This window comes from Megalobrama amblycephala, linkage group LG19 (assembly GCF_018812025.1).
Source record: "Megalobrama amblycephala isolate DHTTF-2021 linkage group LG19, ASM1881202v1, whole genome shotgun sequence".
NCBI lineage: Eukaryota > Metazoa > Chordata > Actinopteri > Cypriniformes > Xenocyprididae > Megalobrama > Megalobrama amblycephala.
The window spans coordinates 27,796,705-27,816,590 of NC_063062.1; the positions used below are offsets into that span (position 1 = coordinate 27,796,705).

The 19,886-nt window shown below is 37.4% G+C and overlaps 1 protein-coding gene across 2 annotated transcripts in view; it reads left to right on the forward strand.

The window, feature by feature from the left end:
* The first annotated feature begins 1,691 nt into the window (after positions 1 to 1,691).
* Positions 1,692 to 19,886, forward strand: part of vaspb (vasodilator stimulated phosphoprotein b) — a 59,881-nt gene continuing 41,686 nt past the window's right edge. The window contains exon 1 of one of the 2 annotated variants that reach the window (XM_048167797.1): positions 1,692 to 2,215. In XM_048167797.1, the coding sequence (XP_048023754.1) occupies positions 2,211 to 2,215 (5 nt within the window). In that variant the 5' untranslated portion in view covers positions 1,692 to 2,210. The remainder of the gene's footprint in view (positions 2,216 to 19,886) is intronic. The other variant, XM_048167796.1, reaches the window with a different exon arrangement.

Here is a 19,886-nt window from a genome sequence, read left to right on the forward strand (position 1 = left end):
TCTCATACTGGTCACTGGAAGTTCAACATGGCACCTCATGGCAAAGAACTCTCTGAGGATCTGAAAAAAAGAATTGTTGCTCTACATAAAGATGGCGTAGGCTATAAGAAGATTGCCAAGACCCTGAAACTGAGCTGCAGCATGGTGGCCAAGACCATACAGTGGTTTAACAGGACAGGTTCCACTCAGAACAGACCTCGCCATGGTCGACCAAAGAAGTTGAGTGCACATGCTCAGCGTCATATCCAGAGGTTGTGTTTGGGAAATAGACGTATGAGTGCTGCCAGCATTGCTGCAGAGGTTGAAGGGGTGGGGGGTCAGCCTGTCAGTGCTCAGACCATACGCCGCACACTGCATCAAATTGGTCTGCATGGCTGTCATCCCAGAAGGAAGCCTCTTCTAAAGATGATGCACAAGAAAGCCAGCAAACAGTTTGCTGAAGACAAGCAGACTAAGGACATGGATTAACCATGTCCTGTGGTCTGATGAGACCAAGATAAACTTATTTGGTTCAGATGGTGTCAAGCGTGTGTGGTGGCAACCAGGTGAGGAGTACAAAGACAAGTGTGTCTTGCCTACAGTCAAGCATGGTGGTGGGAGTGTCATGGTCTGGGGCTGCATGAGTGCTGCCGGCACTGGGGAGCTACAGTTCATTAAGAGAACCATGAACGAGCAGAACATGCGATCATCGCGTAAACGATTGGCCCTCTGGCTTGTCAATCACTGCCGTGACGTTCCTTGTGAGAGACGTGCGTGGATTGGCCCTCTGGCTTGTCAATCTCTGCCATGACGTTCCTTGTGAGAGACGTGTGCGGCTGCACGCTCCAGTAACTTTCCACACTCCACAGGCGCCGCATGCAATGTTTTTGTCAGGAGACAGGAGTAACAACTGCAGATTATGAGTTACCTGCGGTGAGTCCGACATAATGAATCCACAAACACGACACAGCGAATGCCGGTGGTAAACACTCGTGTTCCAATACTCGTGCACGAGTTTTGGGAGGCGTTCCCTTGAAATGAGCTGTGAAGGAGGGGGGCTGTTCTTACGCATGCGCTCATTTCAAAAACTCAGTAACAGTCTTTGGATTCTCAGTCGACGAAAAAATCCTCTCTATCACCTTTAAGGCAGTGCTGGGAAATAATGGTGGCCACACAAAATATTGACACTTTGGGCCCAATTTGGACATTTTCACTTAGGGGTGTGCTCACTTTTGTGGCCAGCGGTTTAGACATTAATGGCTGTATGTTGAGTTATTTTGAGGGGACAACAAATACAAGCTGTTATACAAGCTGTATACTCACTACTTTATACTGTAGAAAAGTGTAATTTCTTCAGTGTTGTCACATTAAAAGATATAATAAAATATTTACAAAAATGTGAGGGGTGTACTCACTTCTGTGAGATACTGTAGATAGATAGAAATTATTACTTCATGGTATTACCACGGTATGTCCAAAAATAAATATAGTACTTTTTAAAAAATGAACACAGCATAAACACACTCCTACAATACACATTCCACTATTACAGAATGTGGGCACTGTATATAAATAGGTACATGCATGAATATGTAGGGACATACATCACACACTTAAAGTCGGAAGATTATATTATTTTTTTCAGTCAGAAGTATACATTCATCGTATCATTCCTATTAGCAGAGCTTGGTTTGTAACTCAGGGCTGGAGTTATGGAGCTCGGCCGCTAGGGAGTGGATGAGTACATTTCTCTGCCTGTTTTTCAGCTCGGGAGGGGGAGAGAGACAGGAATGAAAGCTTTTCCTCAGAGTTGAGGAGCAGGTTGGGCTTCGGTCGCGAATTGAACGTTAACAGACCGACCGGCGAACAAGAGGAGTTTGTCGAAAACCGCTTCCATATTTTACAAACAGCCGCGCGAATGGAGACGAGGGCATGAGGCGTAATATGTGTAGACTTTGCTCGGAGCGAGAAATGAGTCCAAGATACTGATTAGAGTTGACACAAACCCAGCTCCAGTAGCAACTCTATCTACACTTCACCTCCAACCCCCTCCTTCACTCCTCAACCAGGAAATCATCGTGCTGTGCTGCTTATCCTTCTTCCCACAGATTAAACAAAAACACCAAACCCCTCAGTGGGTTTATCCATGAGGATCTCGTCGCTTTCTCTTGGGTTTTCGCCTCTGGAAGTTCGGCTTTACATCTGAAGAGGATCTGCACTGTCGTCGAACAATGAGGTAAAGCACATTTGTTGCCCTCGCTTTTGTGTGTACTTAGTTTTGCGCGCTACAATGTAACACACAGTATGGATAATGACTGAGGCCGCATGTGTGGTGAGTTCGGTCTGTTTCTCACTTTCTGTCCTGTTCCTCGCACCTACTGGAGGTGGGTGACCATCACAGGAGCAAGTGTGTCCTTTCTGAGTGTTTACACACTCCAGCTCGTCCGTTTTGTGTGGCTTTGACAGCCAAAGAGTTCTTCTCTCCTTTATCGTGTTGATCTATAGCTGCTGAATGGAGCTGTACATGTGTTCATATTTTTGCACTGATTTTTCATGAGATACTTTGAGTTTGAATTGAACCGCACATGCCACCAAATGGGTGTCTCTTCCGTTTTGAGAAGGTGATTTTAAACATTCTGTCAAACGAATAATGTCATTAATTGTTAATACATAGCATTTTCGCATCTAAAGCTATTTTTAAAATAGCCTAAATATGTTGAGATAGAGCTATCCCTTTAAAAACAGGGTTGTAACAGTTTCGATAATTAGTTGTTTACTGTACAAACTCATAGTGCAAGGATGAATAAACACAATATTGTAAATACAGTTTATTTACACGTTTAATTTATTTAACACTTTTTAAAAAAAATAATTTTCTGATACAGAAAACAGTTCCGTGGACAGACCAAAGAAGATAACAATTTACGTGGTATGAAACTGTACGTGTTTGGGAAAAATATTCTAACAATATCTGATTTCCCCAAAACTTAAAGTAGTTTTTAAAATAAGGTGCACCCTCTAAATGTGACAAAACACACAATTAAACGAACTAGTATCGATAACTGTATCCCCGGGCTGTGCATGTGCAATAAAAGTTGTTTATTGTGCATGTTGAAAATGCAGCTGTCAACCGGTAAATTGGCTCTTTGTAACACGTAGCCAGTCCTCTTTTGTGAGCCCTCCCTGTTCCTTCTGTTCTGGGAGTTGGCCGAGGCGCGAATTCACAAATCATACTGTGGGGAAGGTTTGGCTCATGAATATTAATTAGGTCACGGGACGTTCTCCCAGTAGCGAACGTCAAATATTCTAATTAATATTCAAGACTTAATCCTTTGCCATAGTAGAATTTGTCATTTGACTGTCAGGGCAGTACCCGGAACTAACCTACATTTGCGCCATGTATAGAGCACTGAAGCCTGATAATTCCACATCCTGCTGCGGCCTGAGCAGTTTTACAGTTATAGAGTTCAAGGGCACGTTTTGTTTAGTTTAAGACATGGGTGAATAGGGAAAAAAAAAAAAAAACCAGCCAGAAACCAATACATTTTATCTCTTTTTTGGGGGGAATAAAATGTTGTATAAAATAAGGTGAATTATATATCAATAAACCTCTCTGTAAAAACGTTCAGAATATGGATGGGAATAAAGCTGCTGAAGACTCAGTGCAGGAGAAAAAAACGAATTTCGAGAAAACAGCCTTTAAAGACATGTATTGTAATTGAAATCTACATACGCAAATAGATAAAGTGCAATAAAAGCAACACTTAAATGTATATTTTGGATGTCTTCCCCCCCCCCCATATGCATATAAAACAATGCACTACACATTTTTTTCAGATAAAAATAAAAAATACTTTTTCACTCAAGCTGACAGGAACAAAACCTGATGGTCATGTACTCCTGCATGATTCAAAATGTTTCATTTTGTGCTTGAACGGATAAAAGGAAATTTGGCCATCTGTAAAAAGAAGTTAATGGTGTGTACATAATGCACAAATTTGTTTGTATTTGAATAGTGCATAATACTATAGTACAGAATCTTAAATATTTCTTCATTATACTTTTTAATATATTTTTAATTTTTAAAATCTTAAAATATTGTTAATTTGTTATTTTATATGTATTTATACCAAATAACAAATTAACAATGTTTTTATATATATGTATATATATATATATATATAACACCACATATGGGTCATTGACGAATACGTTTTTTTAAAAGTGTAAAAAACGTAATGGAGATATAATTAATTTTGAAGTTTTACCAAGTGTTAACGATGAAATTATGTGGTTTTTATAATCAATTAACACTGCTTTTGTCATTTTTTTACATGATGGACAAAATTTGTCACCAAAAAAGTCATTAATTTTAACCAAAATTTCGATTTTACTGAATGACACTTTTGGTTATACCGAATGACGATATTTTCAAACAATGCTAACAGGCTGATATCTAGCTAGCTATCTAGCAAAAGGACAATCAAACATTTTATATTTAGTACAAGTTTTTAAAATATTTTCCATGTTTTATAGCAGTTGTACCGAATGACCTGATGTTTCGGGACATGCGTATGAGCAAGTGAAATCATGAATTTTTCAAATAGTTAAGAGAGAGTTAATTACTTTGTTTCATGACCATTTGGTCCTTTGCAGGTTTCTGAATGATGTCACATCCTGTCACATGATATTGACCGCATGACTTGATCCAAAATGGTTCCTTTATATTGGTTACTTCAAATGACATCAATGAAATTAATTTTTCTGGACATTCTTTCTCATAACAAAGCAACGACTTCTACACATAATTTTAATACCATTTTGCACTATGTTGATATATGATGTTATAAAATATTGCCAGAATGAAAAATATAAACATTTATGACATTTTAAGATATTTTAATCACAAATTAAATGGCTGTATTGGCCTTTGGACATTAAACCGAATGACACTTCAAAATCTTTAAAATACCTTTATATGTAGCAAAATATAATTAAAACCTTTTGGATTAAATAAAAGAGATCTAGTTGTACTACCTTACATACTTTGGATGTCATATCTTTGTTTTTTTTTATTATTACTAAGGCCTTTGGACAAAAAAATGACCCGTCACGTCATTGACCCATATACAAATAATCACAAGGTATCCAGTTGACACAAGGCAACAGGAAAGGGCTTTTCCAGATTCTATAAAGTGGACAGACACTTCCTACTGTGTTGTGCAACCATACAATTTTGTTTAAAATAGGGAAGCTCCAGCACTGACATGTTCTTCCAACATCTTGAGAATTTAAAACTCATTTTGCTATGTAAACAACAGCAACCTGCCTGACAGGTTTTCGTCAATGCAACTCTTAGATCTGTCTCACCAAAATAAAAATGCATTAAATGAGCATATGCTCTAAATCCTCAGCCATGCATTTCTATGCAAATTTCAGTTCAGCGATGTTATCAGGCAACACGAGTTACATGTCATTTTGCCATTGTGACACACAGGAAACTTGGCTCAGGGAGGCCTGCTGGGTCCATGCAAAATTGTGCCGGGGTCAATGCCGACCAGGCACACAACTATGAGTTTACTGTGTTGGGTCTGCTTGCATAATAGGTGAAGAATGGAATGTTGTCACATTTACAAGTTTATTGTCCTGTCATGTTGTGGAATGTCAACATAAGAATGCATTGGAGCGGTTAGCGCCTCATTTTGAATTTTGCCAGGCCACCCAATGTAACAATGGTTTCTCAAACTGACCTTGTTATTTGGAAAGCCCAGTATTGAAATCATGGGAACCCAGGCAAAGTCACTGACCTGCAGTCCCTGGGTTAAGATTACAAAGAAGAACAATCAAAGTCCCAGGGTTATTCAAACACTATACATGGTTTTCTTTTTATAAAGTTGTAGTATGTCATTTACCAGTGGATCAGAACAGGCTCCAGAAGGTGTGAGTGGCTCAAGATTTACTTAACTGTTTAGGACCCCTTAAAATCTGTTTTATTATGTTCCCAAATATGTTCGTGTTTTGCATTTTGATTTTTCTGGATTGCATTTTAAAGTTCATTCGAAAATGAAAATTCTGTTATTATTTACTCACCCTCATGTCATTCCAAGCCCGTAAGACATTTGTTCATCTTTGAAACACACATGAAGATATTTTAATGCAATCTTAGAGATTTCTGTCCCTCCACTGACAGTCCACACAACTTTAGGTTAGTCCAAATTTTATGAAGAGACATGATTGCTTTATATTTAATTTAAGCTTTGATTCTCACACATCTCTTTATGAAGCGTCAAAGTGTTAGTTGTGTGGACTGTCAATGGAGGGTCAGAAATCTCAGCCAGTACCTCATATTCACATGCTTTGGACAGTCACAGAAACGCAGTGTCTTGTATGAATAGTTGTTTCAGCATTTGAGGGGACAAATGTCAAATGGTGACAGAAAACGTGACAATTCTTTAAGTGAAAGTGACTTGTGACTTGGTAACCCATACTCTGAATTTGTCTTCTGCATTTTACTGCAGACCGTGGACACACACACTCGGAGCAGAAGGCAGCCATTTTTGGCTGTGGCACCTGGGGAGTGATTTGGGGTTAGGTGTCTTGCTCAAGGGATTCTCAGTCATTTCCTGCCAGTATTGAGACTCGAACCCGCAACCTTCGGGTTATCAGTCTGACTTATCTTTATAGCCCGAAAAGTCCATTCAGAAAAAAACTTGATAGTACAGTTGGCAATGTATAATATGAGGATGCACAATGCTAGAGCCTTTATGTAGACAGATCATGTAGTGCGTTCGTCCAATCAGTCACCCTGACAATGCAAATAAGAACATTAACCCATGGTTTGGGAATATACAATGTGAAATTTCAGTTTATGAATACCCAGGTTTAATTGTTTACCCCGGGTAAATTAGCAGGTTGTACAAAAAAAAAACTGTACAAAAAAAAATGCTGGGTTGTTTCAACCCATGTTTAGGAAAAATATGAAATAAAATATAAAATATTAAAATTTAATTTAAAAATTGGGTTTGTCCATGTTTGACCCAAACATGGGTTGAAACAACCTAGCATTTTTTTTTTTTAGAGTGTAGTCAAGACCTTTGAGTCCTTGTGTCTTGTGTGTATCTGACAATAGTTTTATTAGATGAAATGCTGACATCTCAACACAATCTCATGGTAATTTGTAACTCTTTTGCATTTTGGCAAATTGGTGGCTAATTTGTATGATTCATACATTTTTGAATGATCTGCTAATGCCCCAGACAGTGATTTTAAAAGGATTAGTCCACTTTTAAATAAAAATTTCCTGATAATTTACTCACCCCCATGTCATCCAAGATGTCCATGTCTTTCTTTCTTCATTCGAAAAGAAATTAAGGTTTTTGATGAAAACATTCCAGGATTATTCTCCTTATAGTGGACTTCAATGGACCCCAAACGGTTGAAGGTCAAAATTACAGTTTCGGTGCAGCTTCAAAGGGCTTTAAAGGATACCAGATGAGGAATACGGGTCTTATCTAGCGAAACAATTGGTCATTTAAAAAAAAAAATGTAAATGTATATGCTTTATATAAACAAATGTTTGCCTTCTAAGTGCCTCCGCCAAAACTGCGTTTCCGTATTCTCCAAAAAGTTTACGTTGTATGTCATACGCCTTCCTTATTCTACTTATGGAAAAAAATTAACTGGTGCTGTGTTTGTTCCATAAGTAGAATAGGGAAGGCGTAGGACATACAGCGTAAACTTTTTGGAGAATACGGAAATGCGGTTTTGGCCGAGGCACTTAGAAGGCAAACATTTGTTTATATAAAGCATATACATTTACATTTTTTTTTTTTTTTTCAAAAATGACAGATTGTATCGCTTATTCACCTTATTCCTCATCTGGTATCATTTAAAGCTCTTTGAAGCTGCACTGAAACTGTAATTTTGACCTTCAACCGTCTGGAGGCCATTGAAGTCCACTATAAGGAGAATAATCCTGGAATGTTTTCATCAAAAACCTTAATTTCTTTTCGACTGAAGAAAGAAAGACATAAACATCTTGGATGGCATGGGGGTGAGTAAATTATCAGGAAAAGTTTATTGAAAGTGGATTAATCCTTTTAGTTTTAGGTTTTTACTAGGTGGCGATTTCTTATGAATTTCTTATGATGTGAATTAAGATGTGAATGTGAATCATATAAACTCGTACAATGTGAAACCACAACCTTGTGAAATAGTTTGTTTTCTCATGAGATCGGACGTGTTTTATTCACATCAGGTACACAGAAGTGTGAAGGTAACTAAAAAAGTTTACTCTATTCTTACAGCGCTATTGTGGCTGCGATGTGCGATGTGAGCTTAAAATAATAAGGTGATACATTCTAAAATAAGTCGCCGGGGGGCTCAGCTACAATACTTTAAAAGTATGTGTAAGAGGGACAGAGTGAAATTCTGTTATACAGTAAATTAAATTTTTATGATTGGACTGACTGCTTTACTATTTTAACCGCAGTAGATATATTTGCATGCCTATTGATGATGCGGACTGCTTTATAATATATACACATTAGAGCATTGTAGAAACACTGAGTAATGCAAAAATATATAGAGCAGGACACATCCCAAACAATTCAAGAGGAGGAAAAACTTGCTGTTAAGGAGTGTAAAGGAAGTGGAGTGTAGTTGTTATGATGTGAGTGTGTTTTGTCTAAGCTATGGCACACACATTTTTGAAATTGAAAACATTATATTTGCAGTCCTGTATGGTGCCCCAAGTGAAGCTGAAATGGCACCCTTCAACTTTAAGTGACAACACAAACGCACAGGTGGTCCGCAGCTGGCTTTCGACACTTGCTGTGTAATCAGTCCAGTTTGTTCCTGTGTGTATTTCTGTCAGTGAGACACAGCCTGTCATCCTGGAAGTGCATGTCTGATTAATGGCAGTGCTGTGATTCACTGCTGTTATCAGACTGATGACTGTGAGGGACTCGCCTAGCATGTCTTTATCTAAATGATTTCCACTCTAGTGCTTCTGCAGGCTAAAGGGCTTTAGGGTGGCACTGGTGGCTTTGCTATGCCAGATGCTGCAGTGTGGTCCTTCTGCTGCCAGTATTTAATTTCTTATGATCCTGAGTGATTATAGACCATTAGATATTGAAATGATATAGGAGAACAAAGGGGTCAACTAAAATGGGCTTTTCATTGGCTGATACAGATTTCTTGAAAATAGGCTGACTGATGGCTGATATAACCAATGAACGGCAAAAATTTAGATCTACACTAAATGAGATGTTCACAAAATTACTGAAATGATATTGAACACTTGCCTCAATTAAACATCATTGTTTCGGTCAATGATTTCAGCCCTACAAAACCATTTCAACCAAAACCGAAATTGCTGTTTTGGATGAAAATGATCATTTGCCGAAAGTTTGGTGCATCACTACTTAAGACATAACTGACTGTTTAAGTGAATACTTGCCAAGATGGACATTTTGACATAATTCTGTGTGTATCTGACTGATTAAGCACAATATGCCATGAAAGAGAACTAAATTTGAATTGCATGCTGGGGGTGGATTTTATAAAAAAAATGGGCTGTGGCAGTCAGAAAATAATAATTTTTTTGAAAATAATGATCAAGTTGTGTACGCATGTATTTAATATGTACTTAAAATATGTTAGTGGTTGGATTTTATAAAATGTGCCACAGATATATTGTGGTATAAATGGTATAGCATAATATTTACCATTTGTAGCCCCTTCTACCCTTGATTAAGGTAGTATTTTGACCCGAATATTAGCCGAAATATTGGTTTAGCACTAAGAAAGAGCAAAGTAATACAAGTCATATTGTCAGTTGTGAGGATGGACGTGTCAGTTGGTCAGCTGTGGGAAAGCCATTCTTCTGCAATTGCAACTGCAATTATTTGAGGAATTATTATCTTTACGTGGGTTGTGCATCGGCACAGCTCCTCAGCGCGGATGAATCTAATGTTTGCTGTCAGTCACCACATCGGTGTGGATACTGTACTTCAGAATCACAGATTCTGTCTTGGAAGTATGACCAAAATAAGAATTTTCACCAGAAAATGTCATCTGAACAAACAAGGAACATGTCTGCCACTTTTGTTCTGACCAACTGAGAGAAAAAAAGCATTACAATAAATTGCACTACCAATGGTTTAAATCTAACTATCGCTTAGCTTGTATCATGTCAAACTGTGCAAATTATTATTGTTATACTTTGTTCTCAAATTGTTAATGTTAACAACATCAGCAATGCGTGCTTTGTATTTAGTGTGTATTAGCGTTACCTGTAGATTTCAATTTCTGTAGCCATTCCTCAGTCCGAAGTGTTTTGCTTTTGACTACGAGTGAACCTCCAGTTTTCACTGATGATTGTCATTTGGACCTTTCTGGATTACAATCCACCAACAAAATAAGTTTAATTATTGCAGCTGCTGTGAGAAAACACTATAAATGATCTACTACCAGTAGCATCCTCACATATAGCCTACTAGCTGGGACTACTTCTTTATGTAAACAGACGTGACGTAATGACGCAAAGACGAATGGCTGCATGCTTGAATTTCCCGCGGAAACCCACCAGTACCACCCGAATTACAAAACATTATTACAAGCTTACCGTTGTGAATTGGGTTAAGGTAAGGAGATAGTTTTGAAGACTGGCTGGTTATGTACTTGCTCAAAAATTGATTTTGGATAATTTTTAACCAAAAAAAGTTATGGATTGCAGCTTTAAGTTAACAATAATTATAAATAACAATTAATTCAAACTGCAAATTTTTAATTTTATTTAATATTTAAGTCCACTGTACTTAAAACTATTGTTTAACATATGTAATGTTTCTCATTTTTCAATTATTTTGATGCAGTGGTTGTACAACCCGATAAGTTCAGAATACTAAAAACATTTAAGTAAACAACTCAAGATTATTTTAATAGATCTTAAAACAATTATTTTGTTCTGCACAAATTTGCTAATTTCAATTTAATATTTATGGTTAAGTGTTAGTTGGCAACAGCACACCAGCATGACTACTAAGACACTATCACTATTTACTTGCATGAACTGTTAATCAACATGCAGTATATATAGCCTTGAAGTTTCACAGCCCATTCTAGACCTAACCACAGGCACTACTCATCACCACGATGTTAACATCAACATCAAGGAAGCACCTGTAAATATCAACATAACAGAACATTAAACAATAACACATCTTCCCCTGTATTAATCTTGTGCAAAAACACACACAATAACACTCAATTTCATCATTTATTCTCCCTTAGCATGCTGTAAACTTGAAATCTGCTGCAGCTCGGTAATGTCTCATGAGTTACGTCGGTAATGCCAGCAACGATGTGACATGCTTCACTATATATCGCTCAGTAAATTAAAATAATAATTTAAGTATGAGGGTTTACTCAAAAATGTTGAGCTACACAAAAATAAAACTAAACTCCTCATTTAGAAAATGTAATTGTTCAAGTTGCATCAATGATTTAACAGACTTGTGTACTCAATCTTTATAAGTTAGTAGTACTGTTTGGATTTACAGTGTAGGTGGCTTAGAAGAAGGTGCGTTTATTGTTTGTTATGATTACCTCAGCTCTCAGGATACAATTCAATTAATGTAAAACCTTAATGCTTACAAGAAGTTAGGAACACAGCAAGGATCCAAAGTGCTGGATAAAAGCAGAACATTAAAATGAGGGCTGAGATGGCCATCAATCGGAACTGTTTTTTTGTTTGTTTGGGTTTTTTTTGGCTGATTTTGTTCCGGACTTGCACACAAACTGCACTGCTCATTTCCCAAAATGTAATTTGTGTGGAAATATTACAAAGTCTATAAACAGGAAGTTAACACAAGCCAGAGACGAGACACTGAAGATGGACACAAAGTTTGCGATGCTCAAAATATTAGAAAAATATATATAAATAAGGCCTATTCAATTGGGGTGGGGGTTTATATGAATGTGGAAACTGACTGTATTATAAAAAGTTTCGCTGATATTTTTTTGTCCTCTTACCTCCATATAATGCCTATTAGTGTTTATTAGCACAGCGCTGCTTTGTTTACAGCAATAACCAAGGAAACACTATATTGCTGCTGTTCCATAAGCGCCACCTACTGTCAGAGAGTGAATTTGCATTTTCATTCAGTCCATCTGCTGTTTTTATGTTATGCAAGTGTTTTATGTAGCACAGTTTCACAAAGCTGAAGTCAGACGATTATATTTTTGCTTTTTGAAATTATACAATCAAATTTAAATTGTTACATATGTGTAGCATCTTTGTTTGGATTGTTATTAAAATGCAGTGGTCATCTCTGCTTTCAAATGACTAATATATATATATATATACATACATATATACAGGTGCTGGTCATATTATTAGAATATCATCATAAAGTTGATTTATTTCACTAATTCCATTCAAAAAGTGAAACTTGTATATTATATTCATTCATTACACACAGACTGATATATTTCAAATGTTTATTTTGATGATTATAACCGACAACTAAGGAAAATCCCAAATTCAGTATCTCAGAAAATTAGAATATTGTGAAAAGGTTCATTATTGAAGACACCTGGTGCCACACTCTAATCAGCTAATTAACTCAAAACACCTGCAAAGGCCTTTAAATGGTCTCTCAGTCTAGTTCTGTAGGCTACACAATCATGGGGAAGACTGCTGACTTGACAGCTGTCCAAAAGACGACCACTGACACCCTGCACAAGGAGGGCAAGACACAAAAGGTCATTGCAAAAGAGGCTGGCTGTTCACAGAGCTATGTGTCCAAGCACATTAATAGAGAGGCGAAGGGAAGGAAAAGATGTGGTAGAAAAAAAGTGTACAAGCAATAGAGATAACCGCACCATGGATAGGATTGTGAAACAAAACCCATTCAAAAATGTGGGGGAGATTCACAAAGAGTGGACTGCAGCTGGAGTCAGTGCTTCAAGAACCACTACGCACAGACGTATGCAAGACATGGGTTTCAGCTGTTGCATTCCTTGGGTCAAGCAACTCTTGAACAACAGACAGCGTCAGAAGCGTCTCGCCTGGGCTAAAGACAAAAAGGACTGGACTGCTGCTGAGTGGTCCAAAGTTATGTTCTCTGATGAAAGTAAATTTTGCATTTCCTTTGGAAATCAGGGTCCCAGAGTCTGGATGAAGAGAGGAGAGGCACACAATCCACGTTGCTTGAGGTCCAGTGTAAAGTTTCCACAGTCAGTGATGGTTTGGGGTGCCATGTCATCTGCTGGTGTTGGTCCACTGTGTTTTCTGAGGTCCAAGGTCAATGCAGCCTGCACACAGTGCCAAAGCTACCAGTACCTGGTTTAAGGATCATGGTATCCCTATTCTGAATTGGCCAGCAAACTCACCTGACCTTAACCCCATAGAAAATGGGGTATTGTGAAGAGGAAGATGCGATATGCCAGACCCAACAATGCAGAAGAGCTGAAGGCCACTATCAGAGCAACCTGGGCTCTCATAACTCCTGAGCAGTGCCACAGACTGATCGACTCCATGCCACGCCGCATTGCTGCAGTAATTCAGGCAAAATGAGCCCCAACTAAGTTTGAGTGCTGTACATGCATTTTTCAGTTGGCCAAGATTTCTAAAAATCCTTTCTTTGTATTGGTCTTAAGTAATATTCAAATTTTCTGAGATACTGAATTTAGGATTTTCCTTAGTTGTCAGTTATAATCATCAAAATTAAAAGAAATAAACATTTGAAATATATCAGTTTGTGTGTAATGAATGAATATAATATACAAGTTTCACTTTTTGAATGGAATTAGTGAAATCAATCAACTTTTTGATGATATTCTAATTATATGACCAGCACCTGTGTGTGTGTGTGTGTGTGTGTGTGTGTGTATATATAATATATATATATATATATATATATATATATATATATATATATATATATATATATATATATATATATATATATATATATATATATATATAATAACAAATCAATTTGCTTATAGAAGATAAAAATTGGCAAATGATATCAGAACTGGCCCATTTGCTTGTAAGAAATCGGAATCTGCCATGAAAACTCATGAAGAGTGCATCCATAATGGCAATAGAACATTATGTTGCTACCTTATATTGATGGATTGTGTGGAAAAATTAATCTTGGTAAGTCAAGGATATGGACAGCAAGATAGAAACTAGGCATGTATCATTTTTGTTTTGGGCTGTAAAAGTGTCAGGCAAAACGTAGCTTATAAATCTTATATCAGTCTATGGTTGACGGAGAAAAAGCAAGGTTCATGTTAAACTGGTAAATTTCCGCTGGTATTGATGAATGGATGATACACTGACAGAAATTAGCTAATGTTTAAAGTTGTTTTCTTTTCACATATCTGCAGCTATGGCTTGTGGGGAAGGGGTCAGGTTGAGGTCAAATACTGTATCTCGGTCTCCATCAACCCTAAGTGGACATCATTGAATGTAAATCCTTGTTGAAGAACATTTGCAGGAAATAGTCGCTGCCAAGAAAAGCCATTAAAGGGGACGTGGATCATACTTGACGAGCTTGGACTTACACCACAGTGATGTTGAAGGCTTGATTCTGATGGGCTAACAGATATTCTGAGGTGTTGATTACTTTATAGTCGTGCAGCTGTTGAACAATAGTTCTGAACTGCATTACAAATCTTGACCACATTACATCACTTTGCCAAATTAAGAGCTTGCAGCCTACCATAGAAGAACCAGAAGGCATTAGTCAAGCAAAAAAAATTGCTTTACATTTCTTAGAAGTGAGGTAACTTTGCTATTTTTGGAGTAGTTACTAACTAATGCCTTTGCTATTTGTAGGGACACTACTGCCCAACACTGTGGAGAGCCTAATGGACAGTATGCAGTAATTTTCAATAATTCAATGGATCATCATTAATTATTCTTTAAGTTGAGGATTTGCCTTCGTATACCACTTGTGTATCATCATACACAAGTCTTGTGTTATGACCAAAACCAAAAATGGCTGTTTCATTTCAAGTGTTGTTCATCATGAAGCACACTTGGTTGCGTAATTAGAGCCTTTCTTGTCTCAACATGTCTTGATTCTCTTTGGTATTTTTTATGGTGCTGGCCCATTGTAAATCTTTCGAATTACAGGCCTTATGCTAACCATGAATAACCCACAGGCATAGAAAGCTCAAATGCATATTGATCTGAGCCTCTATGTATTCAAATGGCTAAAAAATATAAAAATATCTGCCTTGAATAAGTTGAAGCCATTACAATCTTGCATTCAGTGCTGTACTTTGACATGCAAATCTCAATAGCCAATCACAGCATGTTTAGAAAAAATCTGAAATGTTTCACTGTATGGCTCCTTTACATCAAAGATCCTTGTCACAACTGACCTATTTATATTGAGTCCTTTGTAAGGGCTCAGTAGAGCTCAACAGTCATGTTCTGAATGTAAAAATGTAATTCCTTTTCTCCATAGAGGAATCGAGATTACGTTAACAAAGCCAATTAAGACCAACCTACATTTAGGGTTGTTCAATGTATTTCTGTAGAATCCAAAAATGAATTTATTATAACAAATATCTGATTTTTGGTAAAGAACTACACTACCCATAATCCTAAAGAGAAAGCCAAGAGTAAAAAGATTTGCGAATAAATTCTCCTCATACTTTCAAACAACTATATATTTGGTTGTAGTTTTATATTTGTATTTGTATACATATAATCATCAAAATAATACTATCAAAATATAATAAAAATATAAATAAAATCTAATGGTAATGATAAAAAAAAATGTAATTTTATCATAATATCTGATTTGATAATGTTCACAGTATTGTACTTGTTTGCTTTGAATTGAATGCTAAGATTAATCACACAGCTGGTTGGGTTTGTGGATTTTTTTTTGTTTGTTTTTTGTTTTTTTTAAATCCATATGGAAAATACTTCTGTCACTAAGGCTTTTCAAAAAGTGGTCTGTCACTGTTATGCTCTTTAGTAACTTTGGAGAACCCATTTTTGGATTTGTGCAATTGTGGAAATCCTTGAAAAACTTATATATTAATATAAAAATAATACTGCAGCTGTGAATCTCACTTCTCTTTCTGTATTCAAATGTAATATGATGTCTCAGAGGTGCTTTGAAATCTATTTAACATGTTAGATCAGTAGTAGGGGTCGCCCTGCACCCTGCAGTGTGTGTATTTGCTCAGTGCCGTTGGCCTCTGTTCTTTTAGGATCCTGGCGCTCGGCCAAAGTCACACTGCTTAGCTGGGCCTCTGGCCTCCTTACAGAGCCGCTGTCACGCCCTCGCAACTTGCTGATTGGTTCATTATCTGGCTTGATTGCTTTTGAATGGCTGGTGAAACAGCCCTTGAACAGGATTATGGTGCATGCATTGCCACAATTTGCTTACAGAATACGCTTGCTTCATATGCTGGTAAAATCCATCTATTTCATTCTTTCTGAAACCACGTTATTTACTACTAAAATAATTTAAATATGTTCAAATGTGTTAAATAGAGCTACACTCTACTGGTAGCTGAATATACAATCAAATTAGCCAAATATTTAATAAACTTTTTATTACACAGAAACCACCAACCATCTTCACAAACTTGTAATGAGATGCGCTTTTGTCAACAAAAGAGAAGCTTTAAGGACTCCCTGCAGTTTTCCACCTATAGAACTGCTTGCGGAAAAGTTATGAAATTTTGTGTGTCAAGAGGAAAGTATGAACTGTTACCATAGCAAATTTGAATCCTCTGCAAAGACCACAAAAACCAGACCGGTCCTCTGTACAAACCTATGACCAGCTTCTTCTCCATACTGGCGTGATGAATCCGATTTTCAAGCAAAAGGAACTGGATGAAATATTTGAACACCGTGTTCGTTCGTTGGCCAGAGAAGAACTGGCCCCCTGCCTGAGATTGGTTTCTCCCAAGGTTTTTTTTTCTCCATTCTTTTATTAAAAATGATAAAATAGCATAGTGCTTTTGTGAAATCACAAAGGCTGTGATTCCATTAAATAAATATATGTGCTGAGGGTGAAGCATGACACTTTAATTATTTACATGCGTGCAGGTTACGAGTTTCTTTCGTCTCAGAGTGGCTCCGTTCATAGAAGCTTTGCACGAACTCTGTCTCTGCACGTGCTGTTTGTTTGGGTTTCCAATAACTCGCATTTGGGAATGTGTAACGTCTGACGTGCTTTGTGCTTGTGTTTCATACGAAGTGTTGAATTGTTTTACATGCGTGGAGTGCCTCTTAGCAGCTCAGTTAAACTCCATTTCTGCATTTTCTGTGAGTTTGGGTTGCTTACAATGTTCGTCTGAGAATGCAATGTGCACCATTTCATCAGATTTGTAACGTAAAAACACAGGAGAATGCATGTTTCTAACTATGCAAACCGTTTTCAAATTCAAAATAAAAATTTAGATTTATTTTGCCTATTTTATTGAAACTGGTCTTGATGGATTCCGTGAGTCATACCGAGAACAATGATACCAATTATGACAGTCACTAAATTCGAGTGGCAAAAAAAAAGTTATGGATTTTGTGTTGATATACCAAACCTTTTACGTTTTAACACGTCAACAAATCTTGATGGCATGATGCCATTTTGATTTTTTTTTTTTTGTGAAATTCAAATGCATGTAAACCCAACACCTCATATTAAGGAAATTAGTTGTTCAGGGAATAGCAAAAAACGTTAGAGCTGGATTTACATAAGAGACATCCAGGAAACCAACCGACTCTTAATCTACTGAACAGCTGAACATGAAAGCTGATGCCTCATGGTGCCAACAAAGCTCCTGATTGAAACAGTCAAATTTATTCACTGGGCTCTGGTGTGGCTTGTGTTGATTTGTTCTTTAACAGCAGGAAGTTGTTGTAGGCCCTGAGCGTATTTTTTTTTCTTACACAAAAAACAGCCCTTAAACTATGATATATTCTGTTTTACTTATCATATTGCACTTATTTTTTTGAAGAAGAATATTTCTTTCAGCATATGAATCCAGACAACACAACACTGATACCCACTTGCACAGGCGGTGATGTCATAACAACCAGCTGTTCTGCTGAGAACAACCGTTTTAAACACACACTCTGTATATTCAGAGAGAGAGAGGGAGGGAGGGAGGGAGAAGGAGAGGGAGGGAGGGAGAAGGAGAGGGAGAGAGGGGCTGTAATGGAGTTTAATGGACCTGGTGGTAAAGGAGTCTGTGATTTAGTCTTTATTAGCACAGATCTCATGTCTCTGAGTGTGTCTAGACAGATGCTAAGAAATTCAATAGCACTATATTAGCGCACACAAAAAAAAAAACCCTTAATCTGTGTGGCATCACTTCCATGGACAAGCCTCCCCTGGATGTGGAAACCTATCATATTTTAAATGTTAAAATTGTGTAAACAAGGCTTCGTTACGTCAATGATTCACGTGGCTTTGGCAGTTTGATTCACACTCCAAACCTCTGATTCAAAACAAAAGATTTGTGAAGCTTTGAAGCAGTGTTTTGAGATCACCCATCACTAGATATTGTTGAATAAAGTCATTTTGGGGGTTTTTTGGCACACAAAAGTATTCTCAACGCTTTATTAAGGGTGAACCACTGTAGTCACATGAAGTGTTTTAAATATGTCTTTAGTAGCTTTCTGGGCATCTGAAAGTGTTAATTATCTTGCTGGCGATGCAGGCCTCACTGAGCCATCGGATTTTAGCGCTCTTCCCATAATGTTTACACATTAGGTCAGTAGGCAATTTTTTTTTGGGCTGTGCATACACATGAGAATTTACACTACGAATGCAATCCGGTCAATTGCGTTTTTGACTACCTCTGGATGTGGTTGAAAGTAGACAAGCTCAAAGCTTTGTAGTGATTGGATTCATCCACTTGTGATTGGATTGACGAAAACGCTTCTGTAAACAGGGTCTTAGTCAAATGAGAATCATTGTTCAGTCTACAATACAAGTGTTCTCATTTGAGGTTGCTGTTGGGATCTGAGGTTAAGTGCGGTAGTCATATGGACAGCCTGAGATAAATTGGTTTGGTGTCCTGGGATGTCTGGTTCCTGACCCCAGCTTTGGCCATGGCTCTCGCCATTCTGTTGTAGATCAGCGTGTCCAGACTAGACGATTCATCCCCAACAGATCTCTAGTAATGAATCGCATTTGCTGCGTTATTAACTCTTGGAATGTAATATTAAATTTGCCTTTTTGGTCCTTTAACTGAGTCCAATTTGATATTAACTACAAGCTCCCCTGGAGTATTACAGATGAGCATGTTAGGACAACAGAGAGTGGAATGATTGGCTGTCTTATCATGACTTCCCCTTCCGCATGAAAGAGGGCTCTCCCAGGAAAATATCTGTCAGGGGGGGATGTGCATGAACCTGTAAAAGGATTTAAGAGCAAAAACCTACTGCTGTGTTTGATTGGCCAAATATGGCCATGCAGAGTGCCAGCCAGGGACGTGAAGGAGGAGGAATGTGTTTATTCTGTCGCTGCTTCAAAGAGCTGCATGTTGAGGAAGCAGTGTTTTAAAGGGCTAGGTCACTAAATTACAATTGTCATCAGTTACTCAGCCTCATATCACTTCTGTGGAACATAAAAGATATTTTGAAGAATGTCCTGGCCTCTGTTTTTCATACAATGAAAGTGAGTAATGTTGGATGTTCAAATGAATGTCAATCAAATCTAACATGATGCATCTAATGGTTAAAGATTGAATTTGACGGCTACATGCAAATGTTAACTTGCAAACATTAACTTTTTGCAGGAACATTAACTTTTTGCTCTCCATGGTCATATTTTAATATTCATGTGTCTGTATAATGAGTGTGTTGTAGTACTGTTTTTTATTGGTTGTTTTCTCCTCTTTTCCACTGCTTTACA